Genomic DNA, 21,879 nt, shown 5'->3' on the forward strand with positions numbered 1-21,879 from the left:
GTTCAAGATGATGTGGAGAGCCGTACAATAGTTCGTGAGTTCTTCAATGTTTGTTTTCGTTTCTTTGCGAACACATAAATCGTTTCAAGATACAGTAAACTCGCAAGAGAATGTCGGAGTTATTTCGCTTGAGCTTTGATGGGGGAAACGGTTTAAAGAGTTGTATGGGTCTCAAATTTGAAAATAAATTGATTCCTACGAGTTTACGGAGTACTTGTTTCGTGTTCTGTGAATTCGAGAAGCTGCGTATGGCGCTAGTCCTTAAGAAGAAACACAAAGGCTGAAATGATTGAATGAGGCTGAGTCCTATTGAGATATTCTTTAGATGAAAGTGTGAACGAAAGGAAAATGTGAGCCTTTAATACAGCTGCCTAAGAAAGGATTACGAAGATATGGCGAATTAATACGCTGTCTTCGAGATTTTCTTCCTCATCGTACTCAGGTAACATTGAAGCTCGTGCAACACTACGATATGAGGGGAGGGTTACGATATCTATCTCTCCACATATATTTTGATCGGCAAATGCATACGTTATGGAGGGGAAAATATGAGGATCATCGACTTGTGCCTTTTTATGTCGTTTTATATTTGATAACTTCGTTGCCTCTCCTTGCTTCTCGATAGAAGGCCTGGTATAAAGTTTTGCAAAATGGACCAACATTTCCTCTTGTCAACCACCAACCTCCTATTTACCCAACATTCCCAGCTAATGATTTATCCGAAAACCAACTTGAAGACATCGTTGAAAATGAAATAACTTCCAGCTCCATCTGGCATGAGTTGGAAAGCTTGGCTGTAGTTCATAGGTCTTTGCTCCTCATCGACCTGAAAGATTTTTTGTCAGCATCTGATATGAACCATGCCATAGCAATGACTTCGGTTTGCGCGCAACTCATCGAAGTTTCGACTTACCAACAAGGCTCCTGTAATCAAAATCAAAATTCCACCGTGTTCTCCGGATGGTTGCGCATCGAGAGTTGAGACTGCGTGCTTGACCTTCTCGAAAGGAAGAGACTGTACCAGGCTAATTTAGTATCGATCTGCATAAGAAGGAAGTAAAGCTTACTCCAAGTTTTTCTACGATGGCACCGGCTCCAAGGACGGAAGCGGACTCAAAAGTCAACATGGAACTATCACGCTGAAAGCTTGTTAGCAAGAGATCTTTTCGAGGCAATGTTGGCACTGACGTAAAGAGGAGCCAACTGCTTTCTGTCCGCATCGAACTGGTTGTAGTAGTACTCGGTGAATTGCTCTATTAATGGTTGGCCTTGTCAGCATGCCGCTGCTAGAAGTTTCGAACAGCCATGCATCATCGCACACAGATTTCGGGACGATTCGATGCTAGTTTCCGTGCTTCATCTGAGATGGAATATGTCATAAACTTACTTGCGACACTTTCGAAGTCTGTGGAAGAGGAGTTAGCCTCGAATCATGGATAGGTAGACAAATTGACGAATGGATAACATCAAGTAAATTTTGAGCGTGTAGACCCTATCTGTAAAATACTCGGAATGTGAACTCATTAACTTACCGGCCATCTTGCTCTAAGTTTATGAGGCTTTCTTAAAATAAGTTATTTCGAAAGGATATTTTGTGATGTTGGTTTGCTTGTTTTGGAGGGGAAATTATAGAGGGGTTTCTATGGGTGATTTTGAATACCAGACACTTCAGTAGAGTGGACACCACAATTGGGCTGTCATACGCTTTACCCAATCTAGCTTAGTCACGTCGCCAAATAGCTCGAAAATTTATCCTTTCCCTTCCCTTTAAATCCATTCAATGCTTCTTTGCAACCTTCTTACCTGCATAACCTTCTTCAACCCATCCACACATACAAAGTCTTTCATTTCTCGAGCATTCTCTGATTGATATGGATTTGGCTTGGGATATGACTTCGATTCTATGTTGACATTTTATCTTTTTGATTATCTTTTTGAATTGATCGAATTACTTACAACAGCCGCTCTCAACAGCGTTTAATCCTCATGGTATGTTTATGGATTTCTTTTGCTCTGCCGCATGCACACACTTCCTAGCATTTTTTGTATGATGACAAAACCTTCCATTAAGAACGGCCTTCTGAATAACCATGTCGATTCAATCAATATATCAAGCTCAACAGTCTGACTCTATCAATCAAATGCCCTTCATCATTATCGTTGCAGAAATCTTCACACAAGGATTTAGCTAACAATTATCAAGGTTTTTAGGGATTTTCAACATTGAGAATAATTCAGACTGCCGCATATCGTAGCATATGTATAGAGCTCAACCCAGCAAGCCATGGTAGACCGACGCGGGGTCATGGTAAATATGGACGATTCGTTCGTGATATTGAATCAATCACCAGGGCGTGATATCAAGGCGATTTTGGTCATTTCAGGAATTCTCATGAAATCTTTTAATCTTTCAATATGTTCCATTTTATACATAGCAATAATAAATCTTTGGCTCAAGTTTTGTCTGAAAGAACCTCGGGAAACTCGCATCCAAATGAATGTTCACGGGACTTGAATTGAACTGAAGTGATTCACTATGACCACAAGCCAGACCACAAGCCAGACCACCTTTGAGAAACAATATTCCGTTTGAAGATTCTTCCATGTCCAAAATGATGAAGCGGTGTGATTTACGTCGTAGTAGTATGGTATTATTGTCTTCCCTCCAACACATCAATACTTTCGTGATGACCACTGGTGACTTGATGCTCTTACATGACATGGTATTGTTGGTAAAAGTCATATTTCTGCCCCTCTTCTTTTGGTTCGATAAGTCCTTTTGACTTGTTGTTGGTCTGCACTGTGCAGTTGTTCATCAGCCTAGCGAAACTTGAGGAATTCATTGTTTTCTGAGTACATGAAATTCCACTTACCACTGACCTACCGTTCTGCCATTCTACCATACTCAACCTCATACTCATCATACGCAAACTCAAACTCACCCTTACCCTTCAAAGACATACAATCGCACCAAGTTGCAACTCGAGGAAAAGTCAAGGAGTTTCTAGCCCGACTCCAAATACTACGACGACAATTGGCTTTGGCTTGCTTGTACTCCCAATTCCACCCACAACATTCAAACAAACGCAACGAACGCACAAGGCTTTCAGTAACAAGGTACGCTAAAGAGGCAACCATCAATTTCCATTTCCAGACCCTCAGCCTCCTCATCCCATCCTTATTATCACCTACAATCGGACGGAGCTTTCCAAAAAGCTCGGCCTCTTCAACTTTAATCCATCCCCCACGTTCAACACAAATACCAAGACCAAGACCAATACCAATACAAATACAAATCACAATACTTATAAGTTATACATATTAGGCTGTGCAGCTTCGTCTGCCATATTGTATCGGTGAGGTGAAAATGCCTTGCTTCAAAGGTATTGCTGTCAGTGTTCATGCTGAAGGATCACCGCTCCCTGAATATGGAGTAACTCGACAATCAAGATTCAGTCGTATTAACACATACATCCCCGTCCCTCAACCCAAAATTCCCCGCGATTCGACCACCAATAAACCTGAAGCCGCAAAGTTTGCTATCTCAATTACGTTGTTAACTCCAGGTCTTCCCATTCCTTACAGCACGCCGAAAGCAACACCCGCGAACCCTTATCCTCAGCCTCAAACCGTCACTGGTTTGCCTGGCTTTGGCGAGAAAACAAATTTCGCTGGTCAAGTCGGTCCCTACATACCAATCACCAAGTCGGAAAATGAAACAATCGCTGCATATATCTATTTTGATGGCAGACCAAAGGAAGAAGTGGCCACTCTTTTACGACCAAGCGAAGAGACATGGGTAAATTCTCGATGGGTTCAGGTTCCAGACTCGGAAGGAGGAGGACTGGCTGAGCGAGAGTTCTTGTTCCGCGAGGTTGGTCTAGAGCGATGGTTGAACGGACTTGATCTTGACGGACAAGATGCCGCTGCAAGAATCGAAAAGCGTCGACAAAAGTTTGAGAAGCGTCGTAGGCGCAGAAAGGACGAACTTGGCAGTGATGATGAACTCGCAGACATGATGACACCAAGAAAGAGATCCACGGCACGAGAGGTTCTACGATACGGAGCAGATGACCAATCGCCGGTCGAGACCGTTTCAGATGACGAAAGTTTTAGCTCAGACTCGGACGACGATGATGCTTTACCGGAAGCTGCAGGACAAATCAAGGTTGCTATGTTTCGGGTACTCGCATCTGGAGAAATTAAACGCGGCGAATACTCTCCACAATTTGATGCTCATGATGATGATGAAGAAGGAGAGAAAGGCAATGGAGAAGGAGGAGAGGGGGATGTTGATCACACCACAAGTTTTGCAAAGCCTAAGACATTGGATCCAAAATCTATTAGCACACAAACTGTCACTGGAATAGACGGGCCCGATAAGCCTTTCGCGGTCTTTACATTCTTCTATCGAGGTCAACGTAAGCTTTATTTCCGTTTTCTGTCACAATACCACTCTCTAACATGTCACCACAGGTCAATTGCAAAAGATGGGCATTCTACCAAATTCAAAGCAGGAAAAGATATCCAGCAGTGCTGCGAAACGAAGGTCAACACAGTTAGATTTCGGAAATATTGGCAAATTGAGTAATACTGGAACCGTTGGATTTTCCGCCTTTAGAGATAACGACACCTCCGCAAAGCGCAGCAAATCTAAAAAGAAGACTAATGGAAATGCCGGTATGATGGAAGACAGCGACGATGAAGACGATGACGATAATGGAGTAAAGATGGAAGAAGTGGATGATAAGGACGATCCAAATAAGACTTTGAGTACCGAAGATGCAAAGTTTCAGGGAGAATTAGCAGATGGGGTTGGACGAATCAAGGTATATTAATCACATTGTACTTGTAAGAAAGTATGCTAATACTGATTGAAGTTAAAACGCCAATATTCCGCTGGAAATTTGAATAACTTGGGCAGATCACCTAACTCAGCCAGCAATACATCTGGCAATGCTACTCCCGCCACAGATGGAGACAATAATGGTCTAACTTTACCAAACAATGTGTTCGGAAAGAGCCTCGCAGACGACAACTTTGTTGGTAGTCCCATGAAGAAACATAGAGCTAGCCTCCTCGGTGATGAGTCTCTAGATAAACGACTGGCAGGATTTTCGAGTAATCTCGACATCGTAGCAGCAGCCGAAGCTGCGCAGACTCCCCTCCCAGAGCCGGCAATGAAGGATGTCGACGAAGAAGAGCTATGATGGTTAGGGGCCATATAGGATGGAAGGAACACTAAAGATTTTGATATAGACATCATGGCATGATGAATTTCACGCTAATGGGTGTCTCATCTATCTCTCAATCTATTTGATGGATTGGAAAGCGAAGAGAAGCATGGCATGACACGCAGCGAGCGATATTTGGTTGGTTGGTTGATTTGTGAAAGGGTTGGCAGGCTTATCATATCATATCATATAAAAAGTATGATTTTTATACCTGTTAACCTGAGTCTTCACATGGGATACCTTGTTTTTATGGATTGATTGGTTGTTTGCATACATCACAGTATGTCTTGTAAAAGATCTCTTTTAATACCCTGAGCGCCTGCTGCACTATGGTTTCATGGCTGGCTACAGAGCTGGGTGGTGGGTGGTACCTTGGTAAGAATTGCTCCCTTCACTTGACTGCCTCTGGCGGACAGAGATTAGGTGGGTTTTACGTCTTCTCGTATGGGGATGGGTGGTTGGTCATGCATACAAATGGACAGAAAACAGATAAGATGAATAATATCAGTAAATAAATTATGCGGCCAGTTTCTTGTGAGTTATGTGAATGTACATGCAAATGTGATCTCGAGCCTGTCAGAATCAAGCGTAGTGGGAGAGGACAGTGCTAAATGCTCAGACAATATCTGCTAGTGGTGTCTACAGGAGGTTGCATCTTGCTTAGATGGATGGCAAGTGCCATGTATAATACACATTGGATACTTCTTGTAATTTCACAAGACTTTTTTTGTCATAGGGATGCGTAATTCACACCTCGGAAGGCACCTGGGGTAAGATGTTTGGAAATATTGTTACATTTTGCTACTCAAGTGATGTGCATAATGGATCTGGTGTGGTGGAAAACTATCTGTTGCTAGGGTCCAAGTAGATCCTGCATCATAGATGTGAAATTGATAGTTGCAAATTCAAGTTGATACTTTTCTCTGAAAAAATCATAAGGGCACTTTCAAATAATTATTTGTAACTAAGCTCAAATATAGATTCTTTTTGGAATGGGGAAATAGCCAAGGAGATAATAATTGTGTGTAGGTGTAGGTTGTTCCATCGAGTAAAAGTAGTTTTCTGGTGGCAGTGGAGGGTGCAGAAAGGATTTGAGGAAGCTCAGAGTGAAGGTGTAATGCAGGGAGATGAGAGGGTTGAGGAGGGATTACATTTTCGTGTAGCAGTAGAAGAGTTATTGGGTAAAGAAAACTTCTTGAATTTGTAATCTAGGATTTTGGATTTTGATCTACTTGACAGCATGTCCATCTGCGTATGAATATGTCCTGCCACTGTAGAGGGCAGTGACATATTTTGATCCAACTCAATCATTACTTCTTTTTAGACCAAGCTGTACAAAAGCCTGCTCAGCCATTGAATGAACTCTGTGTTATAGATCCATGCGTACTTTCATCTCTCTGCATTACGTCGGTTCGAACCAGTATCTCGTTGCTTTCAATATCCACCGCACTGTTGTTCAGACGATGAAATCCTTGAGCATGGATCCTAACCTGATGGGATGGTTGCAGGGATTGTAACTTTAGATCAAACGCTTTGTTTTCTCCGCTCCTGCCATCGCTAGGCTTGGGTGAATTGAAGACTCCACGTGCAGCTTCTCCAGGTCGGCTGCCTTTGATTGTTTGTACAATTCTTGAATGTCCAACTTTCTCAAGTAATGGGCGTAGTGTCATTAGGCACGCGGAAATCAAATAGCACGCCGTCTCTAGTTGAGTCCATATCATTAACTCCGCGCCGGTGTATGTTCCATCTGTGAATGAGTTTGCTTGGAAGAATATCGGAATACGTATGATCGAGATGATGAGGCCCCTTACAGCTGATTAGCTAGCCCATGTGAGATCTTTGGAGCTTAAACTTACAGACTCCCCGTCAGGAATGTGAGAGTCAATCCCAATTTCAAGCGACGGGTGGTGTGCAAGTTCCATATTATAGGCATCGGTAGTATAAGCATGGCAATATCAGTGGCAATATTTACGATTGGACCCCATCGGTACAAATCCTCCTTGTTGATACATTTAGCGCCAGGTATTGTAGGGTCGAAGTTTGCCGCAAATGGCCTGCAGGCTGCAAGTGCCACTACAATCATCACTATCGTGTAAACAACCAACGTTGCCATCAACGCATAAACACATATCCGAACCTTATTTATGATAAACAGGCGTTTATATAGGAGCAAAATTGCGTATTTTGGGGCTGTAGCGCAAAGTAGATACACTACCGTCCCAGCAAAAAGTTCCTTTCCCCATCTTTGCACCTTCCAAGGAGCCGTAAATTCGAGATAGGATGTATGGTAACCCAATCCAGCAGTTCTCAATGCGTCTGTCGTAACATTTTAGCAATTTGTCATGTTATTTGATCTATATTCAAGATATGTTTGATAGTTTGTTGCTTACCGAACAATATAGCAGCCAAGGCAGTTTGAAATACAAGAGCTGCAAATACCAAGACATCATCCAATGCCCAAGGTGCTTTTACTAACCGTCGAGTATAAAATCGAAGAGAGACACAAAGAGACACGACAACCAATAGGATGCAAGTGAAGATAGTAAGCTTCAGCCCTCCATAAGAGGGGTCGATGCCATCAGGTAATGAGTTCAGAGATGTAGATGCCATCGTGCCCGCCGAAAGTATAACCTACTATTGTTCGAGCTTTAACAATTTGAAAGAATTTAACGTGGAAGATACTGTAATGCGGTAGATTTTTATTGTCAGATGATCTTGGGTGAGTGGTCAATTTGACTAATTATAACGAGTAAACTAAGTTATGATGTACAGGCGAGTTCGACACATTGTGTTGATCAGGGAAAATTTCTTCAACTCCATTTCTGTAGTGAGAGGGCGTAGTAAGACTTCCCATGTCAGTATGTGTTTTTCAATGCCTCAACCTAGAAGGTAGCATTTTAGACACGCAGTTGATGTATTGGTGCGTGTTCCTAGACAAATCCGCCTGTTCGATCGCCATGAAGATTTCCTATTTCATTTTTTTCGAAAACATCAGCTTACAGGATAAGCTACGACGGTAAAACATAATGTTACGTTGGTCAGCCCGTTGGCTGACGTAGTTCAAACGAGGCACAGGTTGGTAAGTGTTTGGTAAACCAACTTTACACAATGCTCTAATTGGCTCACATAGATAGGTAGCAATAAGTATATAAAGTAGGGGTGAATAAGTTGGGAATCGTAAAACTTGCAAACCCCAGACAAGACACCATCTACTGCTTTCAAGACACGATTCTTGCCCAAATTCAGATTGCCAGCGTCAACATCTACAATTGCCAGAATGAGCTCCCCTCCTGAATATGTCCTCACTCGCGATTATCTTGATAATAATCGGTAATCACAAGTTTCATGATCTTTTTACTCCTGGGTGTTTTGTTACAATTGACTAACGTACTTCGTAGAATCAATTTGCAACACCATCTTTGGATACAACTGTTTGGGTATCTTGTTCACCCCAAAATTTCCACTGAGAATCCGAACTTAAGAATAGCAGATGTGGGTACCGGCACAGGGTTCGTACTCGCCTTTACATTTGAAAAGTTCTCAAGTTAATCCGACCAGCATCTGGCTCACTGACTTGGCCAAATCGCTTCCTGAGTCTGTACAGCTGGATGGCTTAGATGTATCATTCGACGCAACCCCTCCATCAGAGTGGCTTCCTTCTAACTTGACACTTCGTCAGTGGGATGTGAAGACAGACATACCAGAAGAGCTTATTGGAGTTTACGATATTGTCCACATTCGGAACTTTCTTTTTGTGTTGCAAAACCATGAGATTTCACACGTCCTTGGAAATCTCGTCAAAATGATTAGTTAGTTGATTTTCATTCCAAATCATTTATTGCTGCTGACAGGTACGTCTTTGTTTCAGAACCTGGCGGCTATCTCCAATGGGCAGAGCCAGATGTAGCGTCCTTTCGCATAGAGAAAACAAAGTCGGAGAATCCTACCAACGCAATGAACCGACTGCTCAAAGTTTCGCAAGGGCAAGATGCAAGGTTGAGCCCAACATGGGTTCCCAATCTTCCAGCGCTTTACAAGGAGATTGGCTTGGTGGATATCACCTCTGATGTTAAGATAGCGCCACCGTACCATGAGCTTGCCTTTCACGAATGCAGTATGATCATACATGAATTATTCGCAAGAACGACCAAAAAAGAAGGTATGGCCGAGCAATTGAGGGAATTGTTACCAGAAGTTGCCAAAGAAACAAGACGGGGCTCTTGTTGGGCTTTCACGCGCATGACTGTTGTTGGCAAGAAATCGCTTTGAAACTGGGTTGCGCACCCACATGTATTCCAAATTTAGCATTGTAAGACGGGATAAAAGATTCCCTGTCAATGTCAGTAACTTACCAATCTCTTTGAAGGGCCTTGCATGGTAGCGCTCATGGCATCTTGAAAAACTAAATACTGAGCACTTTCTATACGTTCGGGATTGGCCCGACTGGTTGCGGAGTTCTAGAGCAGTCAATTGATACTGCCTGAAAAGTTCCTTACTTTGAAATGATAGGAGTGTCCCTCCTATCTCAACGGCCTGGCATAGTCACAAATGTAGTCCTGTGGCGTTAATATAACGGTCCTGGCGCCAAGTAAGTAACACTCGCCAATCGGCTTAGCCAGACTTGGCCCGACTTAGCCCGACCCAGTGTGCTGGTAGCCTCTCAGATCTTACCCGAGTTTTAGCTAGATTTTCACAATGTATCTCACTACTCCGATACTATTCAGACGCACTCTGCAAAAACAAGCCGTGCATGAATTACTTCGAGCTACAAACAGTAAAACCTGTAATTAGGCATTTCTATTGACGATTTCGTGAACGATAGCTGCAACGGCCTTCAACTCATCACCCTGGTGTGGCACACTGTGTCCTCCTGCATGTAAGATTTCAACCCGACTTCTCTCTTCGCACATCTGGACCAGTTCTTTGCTCTGCTCTGCGTGAATCACGTCCTCTGTGCTCCATAAATGTACGGTAGGAACAGTGATTACCGAGTGAACATCCTTAGCTCGTAACGCTTGGATGTCCCCGTGTTCAAGTGCATTTAAATCGAGTGGGAGAGTGCCGCATATGAAAATTGCACATTTGAACCGAGGCTCCGCTTTGGCAAGGGTGTGGTAGTGATTAGGTTCGGATTTGGATCGTCGCATCTCATCCCGGAGGAGAAGCGTTGCAGCGAATGCGGCCCCAAGGGAGAATCCCATCACAACATGAAACGGGCCGTTGCTAGTTACGTATTGATCGAGATCGTCAAGGGCATCCTTGAGGCTGTCTCCTGATTCGTCAAAGTAAGAACGATATATTTGATGGTCTCCAAATATTCTGCTAATCTCAGGAACTACAGGCCATGGATAGGCCCCCTCCAGAAAATCATATTCATAGTCATCGCCTAATTCATACCTTAGAGCAGCTGTCAATCATCAGTTCGTTGAATGCTCTTTCTGCACTGGAATAGCGACACCTACCTGTTTGTGCTTCCAAAACCTGCAGTAAGTCAGATGTATCACCAATATAATGATCAGGAACTCATAGTGCATACCTCAGCATTAGTTCCGATCCCATGAAGGCATAATACCTTGATCATGTCTCTCTCTTTAGAATTCTCAGCGAAACCCATGGTAATGTTGCAGCGTTTAGCCAAAAAGAAGAGAGCAGGCCCACAAAAGTATTTTCGCGTGCACCCTTTACGCGGCAACAGTCGCACTATTTATCATCTATATACGCTCGATACTATGCAACCATACATCATAATGCTTTGCCTTGAAGACATCAAACTTCATGTGAAGCTTCTGAGTTAGGCCAGCATCTGCATAGTTACCTGATTTTATTCTTACATACACAGCACCCTTTTACTTCCATCAACCGCATAAACGATAAAAGAATTAGCTCTAGTGTCCTGTAATGAGAACTGATCAGCTGCATACAATGTCGATCAACTCCAGATTTGTCCAATAATTATGAGGGTGGCTACAAGGTGTAGTGTAGATGCAACACAAGGGGGCCACTGCTGCAATCGTTACCAAGAAATAACTGTCAATTGAAGCCAGGGTTGTTTTGTTGAAGCTGACTTGCATGATATTGAATGCTACCGACTAAAGTAAAGTCATGGCTAGCTGTGCCGCCTGACGCCATGAATGCAATTACCGAGACTACTACATCTTCCAATCCGTGCAGTAGCTCTGCTGAAATTAGACGGCAGGTAAGTCTGAAAGCAGCTTACTCCACTAGGATCGCAACCTTAGTCCGGCATCACTTGCATATAAATTGAAAATAGTTGTGGCGGCCATACGACAGGAAAACCATTGCAAATGTTAACAAATCAAGATATTTTTACATGCTGAAGCTTTGCTATGCAACCCGGAAAACCCGAAAGGCCCGACAATTTGGCTGTGTCGCTTGTTGTGATTCTTGAAGAAGCAAACGGGCATGCCAGAAAACCACCAAATTACTCTGTACAAATGTCGAAGTCATGCATCGGACCACTACATCCGACATAGCCTAGCACTGTTTGGAAGAGGCGTTTGCCAGGAATCGACACGACTTTGATTGTAAGTATTTCGGAGTTGCTAGTCTGCAGAAGAATCAAATGGTAAAAGGGTGTAGTGATATATGATCTGATTGTCCATTTCGATCTGTACGAAAATAATTTAATTGCTAGTTGACCTCGGTTATATTGATGGGTTTCTGACATGTGACGTTCAAACCATAATAATGATCAGTCTCGGAAGGTGCTTTACCGTTTCTAAAGTGTGAACGAACAGGAATACCAAAAAATGACAATCCCGTCGATCTTATGATCGTAACTTAATTGGGTGTAAAAGTTCAATGCTGCACCGAACATCACTCCTACATAAGCTGAAACATTTCGTTTCCGGGGACGTCTGAATAGGCAAAAGAGGCAAAGTAGACCACACCCTCCAGTGTAGCAAGAGATGAGTCTAGCTGCTTAAGCGGTCACTTGAACAAATACATTAGCCGAGCTTTCGAACCCAATGTGAATGGCAGGCTGGAGCTGTAAGTGGTGGGAAATCCGGCGTATTGCTCTTCCCCGAGTCGATAGAACTTGTCCACACCTTGCTTGAACATACATGAAAATACATTGCTGCGTTGCTACATGAACAGGCGGGAGAACTTAATCATAGATAGTCAACTTTCCTTTTGGAATGATTGATCACGGTTGTACAGAAACAGCTCGCGAGTAATCATGAACTTCAATTCTTCGGAAGTTGACAACTCGGAAAGTAGGAGAAATGGAAGCCACATGCCTCTTGCGATCGCGGAATTTTCGTTTGCATTCCCGCGAGAAGCTACGTCTGTTGGCAGTTTTTGGGAGATGATTTGCGAAGGTAGAACAGCAAGCTCGGATTTCCCCCCTGATCGCATGAATATACAAGGATATTATCATCCAGACGATAATCGAACAAGTACGGTGGGTTGAGAACTGACAAGACTACTGGAATAGTTAAAGCTAAAAAAATGGCAGATACCGCTCCGAGGAGGAAATTTTCTAGAAGAAGATTTAGGAGTGTTCGATGCACCCTTTTTCTCCATAACGCCAGCGGAAGCAGCATGTATGGATCCACAGCATCGTAAAATGCTCGAGACAGCTTATCATGCTCTTGAGGATGGCGAGTACAGCAGAACAATGACACGAGAGCTGAAAAATCTGATAATGTGTTCACAGCCGGTATTACACTGCACAAATGCTCGGGCTCAGATACATCGGTATACACGGGATGCTTCACAAACGACTATCTGAGTATTCTTGAAAAGGATTTTGAGGCGGAGCAGAAACACGCTGCTATGGGTGTTACACCATCGATGTTGGCCAACCGACTTAGTTGGTTCTTCAATTTCAAGGGAACATCCATGAACTTGGATTCGGCATGTTCAAGTAGTCTGATCGCATTACATCTTGCATGTCAGGATCTCCGCGCTGGGACATCATCAATGGTCTGTTAAAGTTGTCTGTATCTCGAACATTAAATGACTAATCGTATCTACTAGGCTCTGGTAGGGGGCGCCAACCTTGTTTACCACCCCGATTTCATGAAAATGATGTCAAATGGCAATTTTCTCTCTCCAGATAGTCAGTCCTGGAGTTTTGATGATCGTGCAAACGGATACTCACGTGGAGAGGGCATTGCTGTGATTGTCGTCAAGAGACTTTCCGATGCCCTACGCGATGGAGACACTATCAGAACTATCATAAGACAAACAGCTACAAACCAAGATGGTAGAACGTCGGGAATAACTCTCCCAAGTCAGCAAAGCCAAATTGAGCTTATAGAACGAAGTTATAAGGATGCGAACCTTGATATGGAGCCTACGAGGTTCTTCGAGGCTCACGGTACCGGGACCAAAGCCGGAGACCCTGTTGAAGCAAATGCTATCGGCAAAGCATTCCGACACTGTCGTAGCAAGGAAGATCCACTTTATATTGGAGCCGTCAAAGCTAACATAGGTCATTTAGAAGGTTGTAGCGGCCTTGCAGGTGTCATAAAAGCATTATTGGTACTTGAAAAAGGAATAATTCCACCGATAGCCACATTTCAATCAGTGAATAAGCAGATAGACGCAGAGTCTCTACATATCTGTGTAAGATGTAATCCCTGTCGGTTAAATTAAAAAACTAATATAGTCAGTTCCCTAGGACACAATTACAATGGCCTACGTCTACTCTACGTCGAGCTTGTGTAAGTCAGCCAACAGTGTTTTAGAGGAAAATGCTTACTATATTCGCTAGGTGAACTCATTTGGTTTCGGAGGCACAAATGCACTTGTTATACTTGACGATGTATACCACTACCTGAACGCGAATGGCCTGCATGGTTGTCATCAAACTCTGGAGTCAACACCCACGACACTGGGAGTGGTCCGAGGCGAGGTCAATGGTCACAAGCGCATCAAGTACAGCCAAGAATTGGTACTACCGAGCAACGGCAATAGATCCGGTAGTGACATGGCTAGGGTTTTTCACTCATCACCAAAACTAGTCGTATGGTCGGCCTTTGAAGAAACATGAGCACAGAGGATGTCCGACCTTTATAGTAATTTCATTCGCGAGGAAAACCCATGTATAGACGATCTGGCTCATACACAAGCAGTTAGACGGAACCATTTCCAATGGAGGAGCTTTATCGTCACAAGACAGCACGATAGCACTAAGTTTGAAGCACTCGAGCCAATAAAGCCAATAAGAGCAAATAAAGAACAGCGTATTGCATTTATCTTTACTGGACAGGGAGCTCAGTACCTCGGTATGGGTAGAGAACTCATTTCTTTCCAGACTTTCAAAGACAGCCTCAAGGACTCCGATAGATGTTTGAATAGTCTTGGCTGCACATGGTCTATTCAGGAAAAGATTGAAGAATCTCACCATAATTTTCCTATTGATAATCCGGAATATAGCCAGCCGCTGACTACCTGTCTCCAAATTGCCCTTGTAGACCTACTAAAGAGCTTTGGAATCATACCATCTAGTGTTATTGGCCACTCTTCCGGGGAGATTGCTGCGGCTTATGCCGCTGGTGCACTGTCCCGGTCATCTGCTGTCAAAGTATCGTATTTTAGAGGAATGGTATCTTCTAAGCTTGCGACTTCAAGAGACGATATGGGAATGATGGCCGTAGCACTTTCAAAAAGCGCAGTACTTGCTTATCTGGACAGATTGAGAGAAGTCGAAGGTTTCGTTCATGTCAATATTGCCTGTGTTAACAGCCCCAAAAGTATCACCCTGAGTGGAGATAGTACACAACTAAAAGCACTCTGTCAATGGCTCACAAAAGATTCAATATTTGCTAGAAAACTTCGTGTTTCCGTGGCTTATCACTCAGAATATATGAAGACCATCTCTAGCGAGTATTACGACGTGCTAGGACCCCTCGAAAAGGGACGGAACTCGAAATTCATTCCCATGCTATCCACAGTAACGCAAGATATAGTGACTATTGAGCATCTTCGTGACCCCACTTATTGGGTCCAGAACATGAATTCCCCCGTCAACTTCGAAGGCGCAGTTTCAAAACTTTTGGGACAGAGCTCACAGAAACAACGCAAGGTTTTAGGTGGAGAGAATGCAGACAAAAACTTTTGCTTCACTCAGATTGTCGAAATTGGCCCGCACAATACGCTCCAGGGACCTGTGCGCGACATCATTTCGAATATTGAAACACAAAAAGCAAAGCCTTCATACGTGCCCTGTCTCTTTCGAGGCCAGGATGCGTCCGTAACCCTATTGTGCGCTGTAGGGATGCTGCAAAGCTCTGGGTATCCGGTCAATTTGGTCGCAGTTAACAACAGCGAAGCGACAGACAGAAAGTGTCGTATGCCATCGAATATGCCAAAATATCCTTTCAATCACAAAAGTTCGTACTGGAAAGAAGGTCGACTAAGTAAGAACTTTCGATTTCCTTCTTTTGCCCGAGACGACCTTCTTGGAACACGCAACCTGGACTGGAACCCTAAGATGGCCCAATGGCGAAATGTTATGCGACTCTCTGAAGTGCCATGGCTAGAAGACCACCAAGTACAAGGGGAAATTTTGTTTCCAGCCGCAGGTATGGTGGTCATGGCAATAGAAGGGCTTAAGCAGTTATTCGACCAGACGGCTTACCTTCAAGGAGTCCAGATAAAAGATATACACTTTCTTCATCCTATTGCGTTTCCAAGAGAAAGTGATAAGGTCGAAACTCAGCTGAATATATTGACAGAGACATCTTCTATCAGTAACTCTTCTTCTTGGTCTTACTTTCGTCTTTTTGTGATAGAGAGTGACAAATATATGGAATGCTGCAGCGGCTACATTCGGCCTGTTTTGGATGAAAAGAACCGGAGATACGCTACGAGTGGTCTATCTTTTCTAGATGGTGAATCGCTCCCAGAATGGCTGTCGAATACTTTTGATGCTTGTCGAGAACAGGCAGATCCTTACTCGGTAGAAACTACCGTAAAATATGGGCCATGCTTCCAAAACTTGAGCAATGTGTATCTTGGTCCTAAAGGAGAGGCAATGGTGGAGATAAATACTAGATCGTGGGCATCAAAGAGTGCCAATTCGTTCCACCAAGCCTATGCTGTACATCCATCTACAATTGATGGATTAGCACAACTAATGGCGCCGACAATTGCCAAGGGCTATAATGTTAAACAAACAATGGTACCTGTTCATGTCTCCAACATATGGATCGATTTTATGGGCTTTCAATCACTTGAGGGAGCGAAGATTCACGGGGCTGCGCGATGTAAACTACGTGGGTACCGCGGGGCAACTGGAAATGTTGTTGCGACCCCTATAGCTTCTTCCACTCCCCTTATAGTTCTCGAGGGGCTTGATACTAGCTTCATCACGGCTGCTAGTCCCCCGAATATCAAGCACTTTCAACCGCGCAGCCTTTGCACACAACTAGTCTGGAAACCAGATATTGACATGATGAGCAACCAACAGATAATTCATTGGTGTACTATCAACAGACCAACAGGGGCGATAGAAGAGCTATACAAATACGAGCGCTTGAATAATTTCATCCTGTTATTCATACTTGAAGCCCTCGATATTATGGATCATTCATCCTCGTCAGCAGTTCCACATCTAGAAATGTATCTCGAATGGATGAAGTACCAACGCGATCGTCTCAGCAATGACGACCTACAAGCAACTTTGGAACTGCTTCAAGATAGTGATAGACGCAATCAGCTCACTGTGCAAGTCGGAAACTCTAGAGTTGAGGGAGTTTTCTTCCTGCAAATTGGACAGGTACTTTCGAAAGTACTTCGTGGGGAAGTGGATCCTCTCAATGTAATATTCAATGACGGTCTAGCCGATCGTTACTATGAGGAGATGCTTTCAAATGATTATTATACTCATCCGTCATCAGCCTTTGTTGAACTACTTTGTTTCAAAAACCCTTCAATGAAGATCTTAGAAGTAGGTGCGGGAACCGGGGGTCAAACTTTGCCTATACTCAAGGCGATGACTTCAGACAAAACAAAAATGTGGTCTCGGTATGATTACACTGATATATCACCAGCGTTCTTTGGCCAGGCAAGAATCAAGTTTCATGAGTATATTGATCAGATGGAGTTCCGCGTGTGTGATATATCCAAGGATCCCGCTTCGCAATCATTCGAAACAGAAAGCTATGATCTTGTGATTGCATCACATGTACTTCATGCCACAAATGATCTCGATCAGACACTGCGTAATATTAGAAAACTTCTTAAGCCTTCAGGGACGCTTCTACTGTTTGAAACTACTCGACCGGAAGTCCTTCATATTGGATTTGCATTTGGTCTGCTAAAAGGTTGGTGGAGTCCACTTTCTCTCGAATCTCGATCCCAATGCAGCCCATGCTTGACAACAGAGCAATGGGACAGTCGTTTGAAAAGAGCAGGCTTCTGTGGTGCTGAAGTAGCAATCCCAAACCAGGAAAATCTACAATGTCAATATAGTAGCACCATTATCTCCAAAAAGGCCGAGTCTGGTGTTCAACAACAACCAATTTCCGTGGACGTGGACATTGCGATTGTAGTGGATACTCAGGTACCAGGCCAGTTGGATATCGCGAGACTATTAGAGGTTCAGTATGCTAGATGTGAAATCTACACGTTAGCTGAATGTGCTGCAGCTGATATACCTGCCTCGGCTCTAAACTTATTTCTAGTCGAGCTAGATGCAATATTCCTTGATGATATCAGCGAAACAGACTATTGGCATCTACACGGAATTTTGAATAACTCATCGAAGACATTATGGGTCACTAGAAGCCCGTCTGACTGTTTTGAGCCACGACATCACTTGGTGGAGGGTTTAGTTCGGACATTGGCCTCTGAGAGCTTTACGCGTAAATTTGTTACACTTTCCTTGGACAGCAAATTTGACTACGAGGCATCACGTATCGCGAGTCTTACTTCTGATATCATTACTCAAATCACTAATTCTGCAGTTGTGGACCTGGAAAACAATTATGTGAGTAAGAATGGAGCACTGCAGATCGGTCGTGTTCGTGAATACAGATCTATGAATGATAAAATCGCGCGCCAAACTCTACCACGCCATATGAAGCAACTTAATCTTGAGACCGACACACGAATCTCACTGGACTTGGAGTCTCCAGGTCGACTAGACACACTACAGTGGATTTCTAATGGGAACGAATCAGCTTCAAAGCCGCTAGACCAGGATGAGGTTTTGGTTCAGTTAAGGGCTCTAGGGTTAACTCTACGAGATTATCTACTTGTCAGTGGCCAGATCAACGATTCAGGGTTTGTAACAGAATGTGCCGGAGTAGTTCTAAAAGCAGGCGAAAAATCTGGTCTTTATCCTGGAGATCGTGTGTGTGCCATTGGCAAATCGTTAGGTTGCTCAGTGCTGCGCTTAAAAAAGGGAGCTGTTGCAAAGTTGCCGGAACAAACGAGCTTTGCAGAAGGTGCTGCGATACCTACTTCACTTTGGCTAGCTTATCACGGCTTGGTTGAAATAGCAAGAGTACAGAAAGGAGAATCGGTGCTGGTCATCCAAGCTTCGAGCAGTTTGGGGCAAATGGTACTTCAAATAGCCAAAAGCCTAGGTGCAGAGCCGCTCGCCATGGCTAGTTCGTCTTCACAGAAGATTCTCCTTGAAAGTTTTGATCTCCCAGAGACGAAAGTTCTCTGCGATGATGACTCGAGCATCTCTCTCAAAGATAGCATATATCGAGCTACCCATGGAAAGGGCGTCGATATCATCATAGGACCAATCACAGAGGATCTAGATGTAGATTATTCTGACCTCATCGCACCATTCGGCAGACTCATAGATACTGGGATCAAGGGTGAGCGGCGATCACTTGTAAAGCCATACAGACATACGATTACCAATTCATTACAGGCATCAATAGACCTGATTGACCTTCTCAATAAGAACCCAGATTTAGTCTATGATTCATACAGAAAAGCGACAGACTTCTGTTCCGAGCAACATCTGAAGCCACCGCAGCCACTCCAAATATTTCAGGCTCACGAGATTGAAGATGCTTTTAGACACTTTGAAAGCAGCAGTACGACTGGAAAAAGAGTTGTCCAACTACAGCCGGGTTCTGTTATACAAGTATGTCTAGAGTATATCTGTGCCGTTACATCTTTGATAGCTAGCTGACCCTATACCAAAGGTGAATGTTGAGACAAAACCAGAGTATCAATTTCCAGCGAACGCAACATATGTCATAGCAGGAGGACTGGGAGGGCTCGGTAGGAGTTCTGCGAGATGGATGGTTAAACGAGGTGCTCGCAATATGATCCTCCTCTCACGCTCAGGTATCAATGATTAGAAGGCGGCACAAGCTCTTGTGAGCGAGCTCGAGGCTCAAGGGGCTTGCATAGCTACCCCTCTCGTTGATGTTGGCGATTTGAATAGTCTAAGAAGGGTGCTGAAGCAAGTCTCAAAAGAAATGCCACCAATTCGAGGCTGCATCCAAGCAACTGTGGCATTAAGGGTTTTTTACCGAACAATTTTAAGCATGCCTCATTATATTAATCTGGTAATAGGATAATTTGTTCGAAAAGATGTCGTATGAGGACTGGGATATCAGTACACGCTCGAAAGTGACAGCGTCATGGAATCTCCACAAAGTGCTACCTTTAGACCTCGACTTTTTTGTGCTATTTTCTTCCATCAACGGCATTTTCGGTGGTCGCGCACAGGCAAATTATGCTGCGGGTAACACCTTTAAAGATGCGCTCGCTCATTACAGAGTGGCGCTGGGGCAGAAAGCAGTGTCAATCGATCTAGGGATGATGGTGGATGAGGGTGTAGTAGCAGAGAATGAGTCTGTGCTTAATTTCATGCGCCGCATCGGCCACTTGATGGACATTCAGGAGGAGGAGCTTCTCGGATTGTTAGACCACTACTGTGATCCCAAACTACCTCTTTTATCTGCCGATCAGACCCAGATCTTAGTAGGTATCGAAATGCCCTCGGCAGTTCTGGCGAAAGGTATTGATCTCCATCACTCCATATTCCGACCAATGTTCCGCCAATTATTCCGAGTTGTTCCAGAAGGCTTGAATGAAAAAGGGCAATCGCAGAATGGCGCCATTGCAATTCTCGATCGCGAAGGTCTCTTGAGAAAGGCAGCATCACTCCAAGATGCAATCACTTTGGTCGCCGAGTGGTTCTCAGGAAAGATTGGTCAAATCCTAGGACTGACTGTCTCAGATATTGACACGAATAAACCAATCCATACTTATGGCATCGACTCGCTAATTGCGATTGACTTGAAAAACTGGCTAGCAAAGGAGATAGGTGCAGATATTGCAGTATTCATGTTGCTGGGCAATAATTCAATCGAGGATCTGAGCAGAATGGCAGCCGAGAAAAGCCGGTATCGCACATGATGAGCTCTATTTAGCTGATTTCTGGTGAAAGGATATTCAATTAGTTCAAAATTTACTGATGTTCCTAAGACGTGTTTGTGAGTGATTAGGCATTTTCATTGGAGGAGGAATGTCTTGTAGATGAATTAGACGAAATGAATGTCTTGATTTGATGGTTTCTAAGTACTGTGCCATATTCCTCGTTCGAGTTGTATGAAGCTCTTATCTATACCTATTTGCTGCAGTCAAGCATAGTCAACCCATCTCAAATCTCTACGATATTTTCATAGTTCTCATGCGTGCCGAGAGACTAGTTACTTTTTTTGGCGGCGGGAGCTGCGTACTGTGTGCGGATGTGAGCGGGGGGTGTGGAAAGACTGGAGTGCTGGACTAGCAGGAGATACCGTTCTGATAGGGGTTGGATATAGGATTGGAGAGAGTTGACGGGGATTGGGAGATAGTAGGGAAGGAAATTCTCGTTACATTAGGGGCAACTGAGAGGAAATATATTGCTGTCTATTCAGAATAGTGCATATCATATAGATGTAGCAGAGTGAACTGGTTTAGAAGTGTACAGCTTGTATAGTAAACTAGAACGTAAGATCGATTTTGAAACCTGGGCACATAGAGTGACGCTAATGAATAGCTATGGCTCCTAGGAATGTAGTCCGTAGTCAGCGATCAACACTAGGATTTTGCCAAACACAGATCCAAGAAATACCGGACGACCGAAGTCATGCAACTGTAGATGCTGGATTGTGGATCAAAGGAATCATGAAAGACTTCGCTCTATTGGTATGACTAGTGAACTAGGGATCGAAAGACCATACGTTTGTTCCGGTTACATCAACGCTTCGAACGAGACGACGGCAGCCTTCATTGAACCTCCATCTTGGCTAGCCTGGTTTACGCCAAATATCAAGCCTTGCGGGAAATCATACAAACCTGTGACCTCGCGTATTATTATGCAAACGGCAGTCTGATATTTGTAGGCCGAAAGGACACCCAGGTCAAACTTCATTAACAAAAAATCGAACTTGGAGAGGTAGAATGATGCGTGCGAGAAGCTATTCCTGGATAATTCCTCGTCAATGTTGTAGCTGAGATTGTACCCTCTAGCGGTCTTGCGAAAAATCCAAGTCTCGTGGCTTTCTTGCAATTCCAGAAAGAACGGGGAAAAGAACTCGAGAACACAGGAATTACACAGCTTCGTGACCATCTATTCGCTTGCTTACCAATTGCAACAGCAATGATTCCGAAGTATTATATTTCTGTCGATTCCATACCTGTACTTTCC

General features: G+C 43.7%; 6 protein-coding genes across 6 annotated transcripts; 3 read left to right on the forward strand and 3 right to left on the reverse strand.

Annotated features, from left to right (window-relative positions):
* Window positions 1-715: 715 nt before the first annotated feature.
* On the reverse strand, window positions 716-1,539 carry EAE98_002288 (uncharacterized protein; the record flags this gene model as incomplete). Its single annotated transcript, XM_038949908.1, has 6 exons — window positions 716-826; window positions 914-1,015; window positions 1,068-1,139; window positions 1,189-1,253; window positions 1,388-1,405; window positions 1,533-1,539. The coding sequence occupies 6 exons, from the start codon at window positions 1,537-1,539 to the stop codon at window positions 716-718; spliced, it is 375 nt and encodes a 124-aa protein (XP_038813647.1).
* A 1,828-nt stretch (window positions 1,540-3,367) lies between these two features.
* Window positions 3,368-5,210, forward strand: EAE98_002289 (uncharacterized protein; the record flags this gene model as incomplete). Its single annotated transcript, XM_038949909.1, has 3 exons — window positions 3,368-4,421; window positions 4,477-4,829; window positions 4,881-5,210. 3 exons carry the CDS (start codon window positions 3,368-3,370, stop codon window positions 5,208-5,210), a joined length of 1,737 nt encoding a protein of 578 aa, XP_038813648.1.
* A 1,370-nt stretch (window positions 5,211-6,580) lies between these two features.
* On the reverse strand, window positions 6,581-7,844 carry EAE98_002290 (uncharacterized protein; the record flags this gene model as incomplete). The annotated part of the gene is made up of 3 exons (XM_038949910.1): window positions 6,581-7,040; window positions 7,091-7,550; window positions 7,625-7,844. 3 exons carry the CDS (start codon window positions 7,842-7,844, stop codon window positions 6,581-6,583), a joined length of 1,140 nt encoding a protein of 379 aa, XP_038813649.1.
* A 667-nt stretch (window positions 7,845-8,511) lies between these two features.
* On the forward strand, window positions 8,512-9,503 carry EAE98_002291 (uncharacterized protein; the record flags this gene model as incomplete). The annotated part of the gene is made up of 4 exons (XM_038949911.1): window positions 8,512-8,564; window positions 8,633-8,743; window positions 8,793-9,043; window positions 9,103-9,503. The coding sequence occupies 4 exons, from the start codon at window positions 8,512-8,514 to the stop codon at window positions 9,501-9,503; spliced, it is 816 nt and encodes a 271-aa protein (XP_038813650.1).
* Window positions 9,504-10,021: 518 nt separating this feature from the next.
* On the reverse strand, window positions 10,022-10,848 carry EAE98_002292 (uncharacterized protein; the record flags this gene model as incomplete). Its single annotated transcript, XM_038949912.1, has 3 exons — window positions 10,022-10,641; window positions 10,697-10,715; window positions 10,771-10,848. The coding sequence occupies 3 exons, from the start codon at window positions 10,846-10,848 to the stop codon at window positions 10,022-10,024; spliced, it is 717 nt and encodes a 238-aa protein (XP_038813651.1).
* A 1,587-nt stretch (window positions 10,849-12,435) lies between these two features.
* Window positions 12,436-20,603, forward strand: EAE98_002293 (uncharacterized protein; the record flags this gene model as incomplete). The annotated part of the gene is made up of 10 exons (XM_038949913.1): window positions 12,436-12,660; window positions 12,715-12,820; window positions 12,916-13,184; window positions 13,239-13,829; window positions 13,877-13,927; window positions 13,978-14,202; window positions 14,263-19,317; window positions 19,379-19,523; window positions 19,590-19,702; window positions 19,755-20,603. The coding sequence occupies 10 exons, from the start codon at window positions 12,436-12,438 to the stop codon at window positions 20,601-20,603; spliced, it is 7,629 nt and encodes a 2,542-aa protein (XP_038813652.1).
* Window positions 20,604-21,879: the final 1,276 nt, after the last annotated feature.

The sequence above is a fragment of the Botrytis deweyae genome, assembly GCF_014898535.1.
Source record: "Botrytis deweyae strain B1 chromosome Unknown BDEW_004, whole genome shotgun sequence".
NCBI classification, from domain to species: domain Eukaryota; kingdom Fungi; phylum Ascomycota; class Leotiomycetes; order Helotiales; family Sclerotiniaceae; genus Botrytis; species Botrytis deweyae.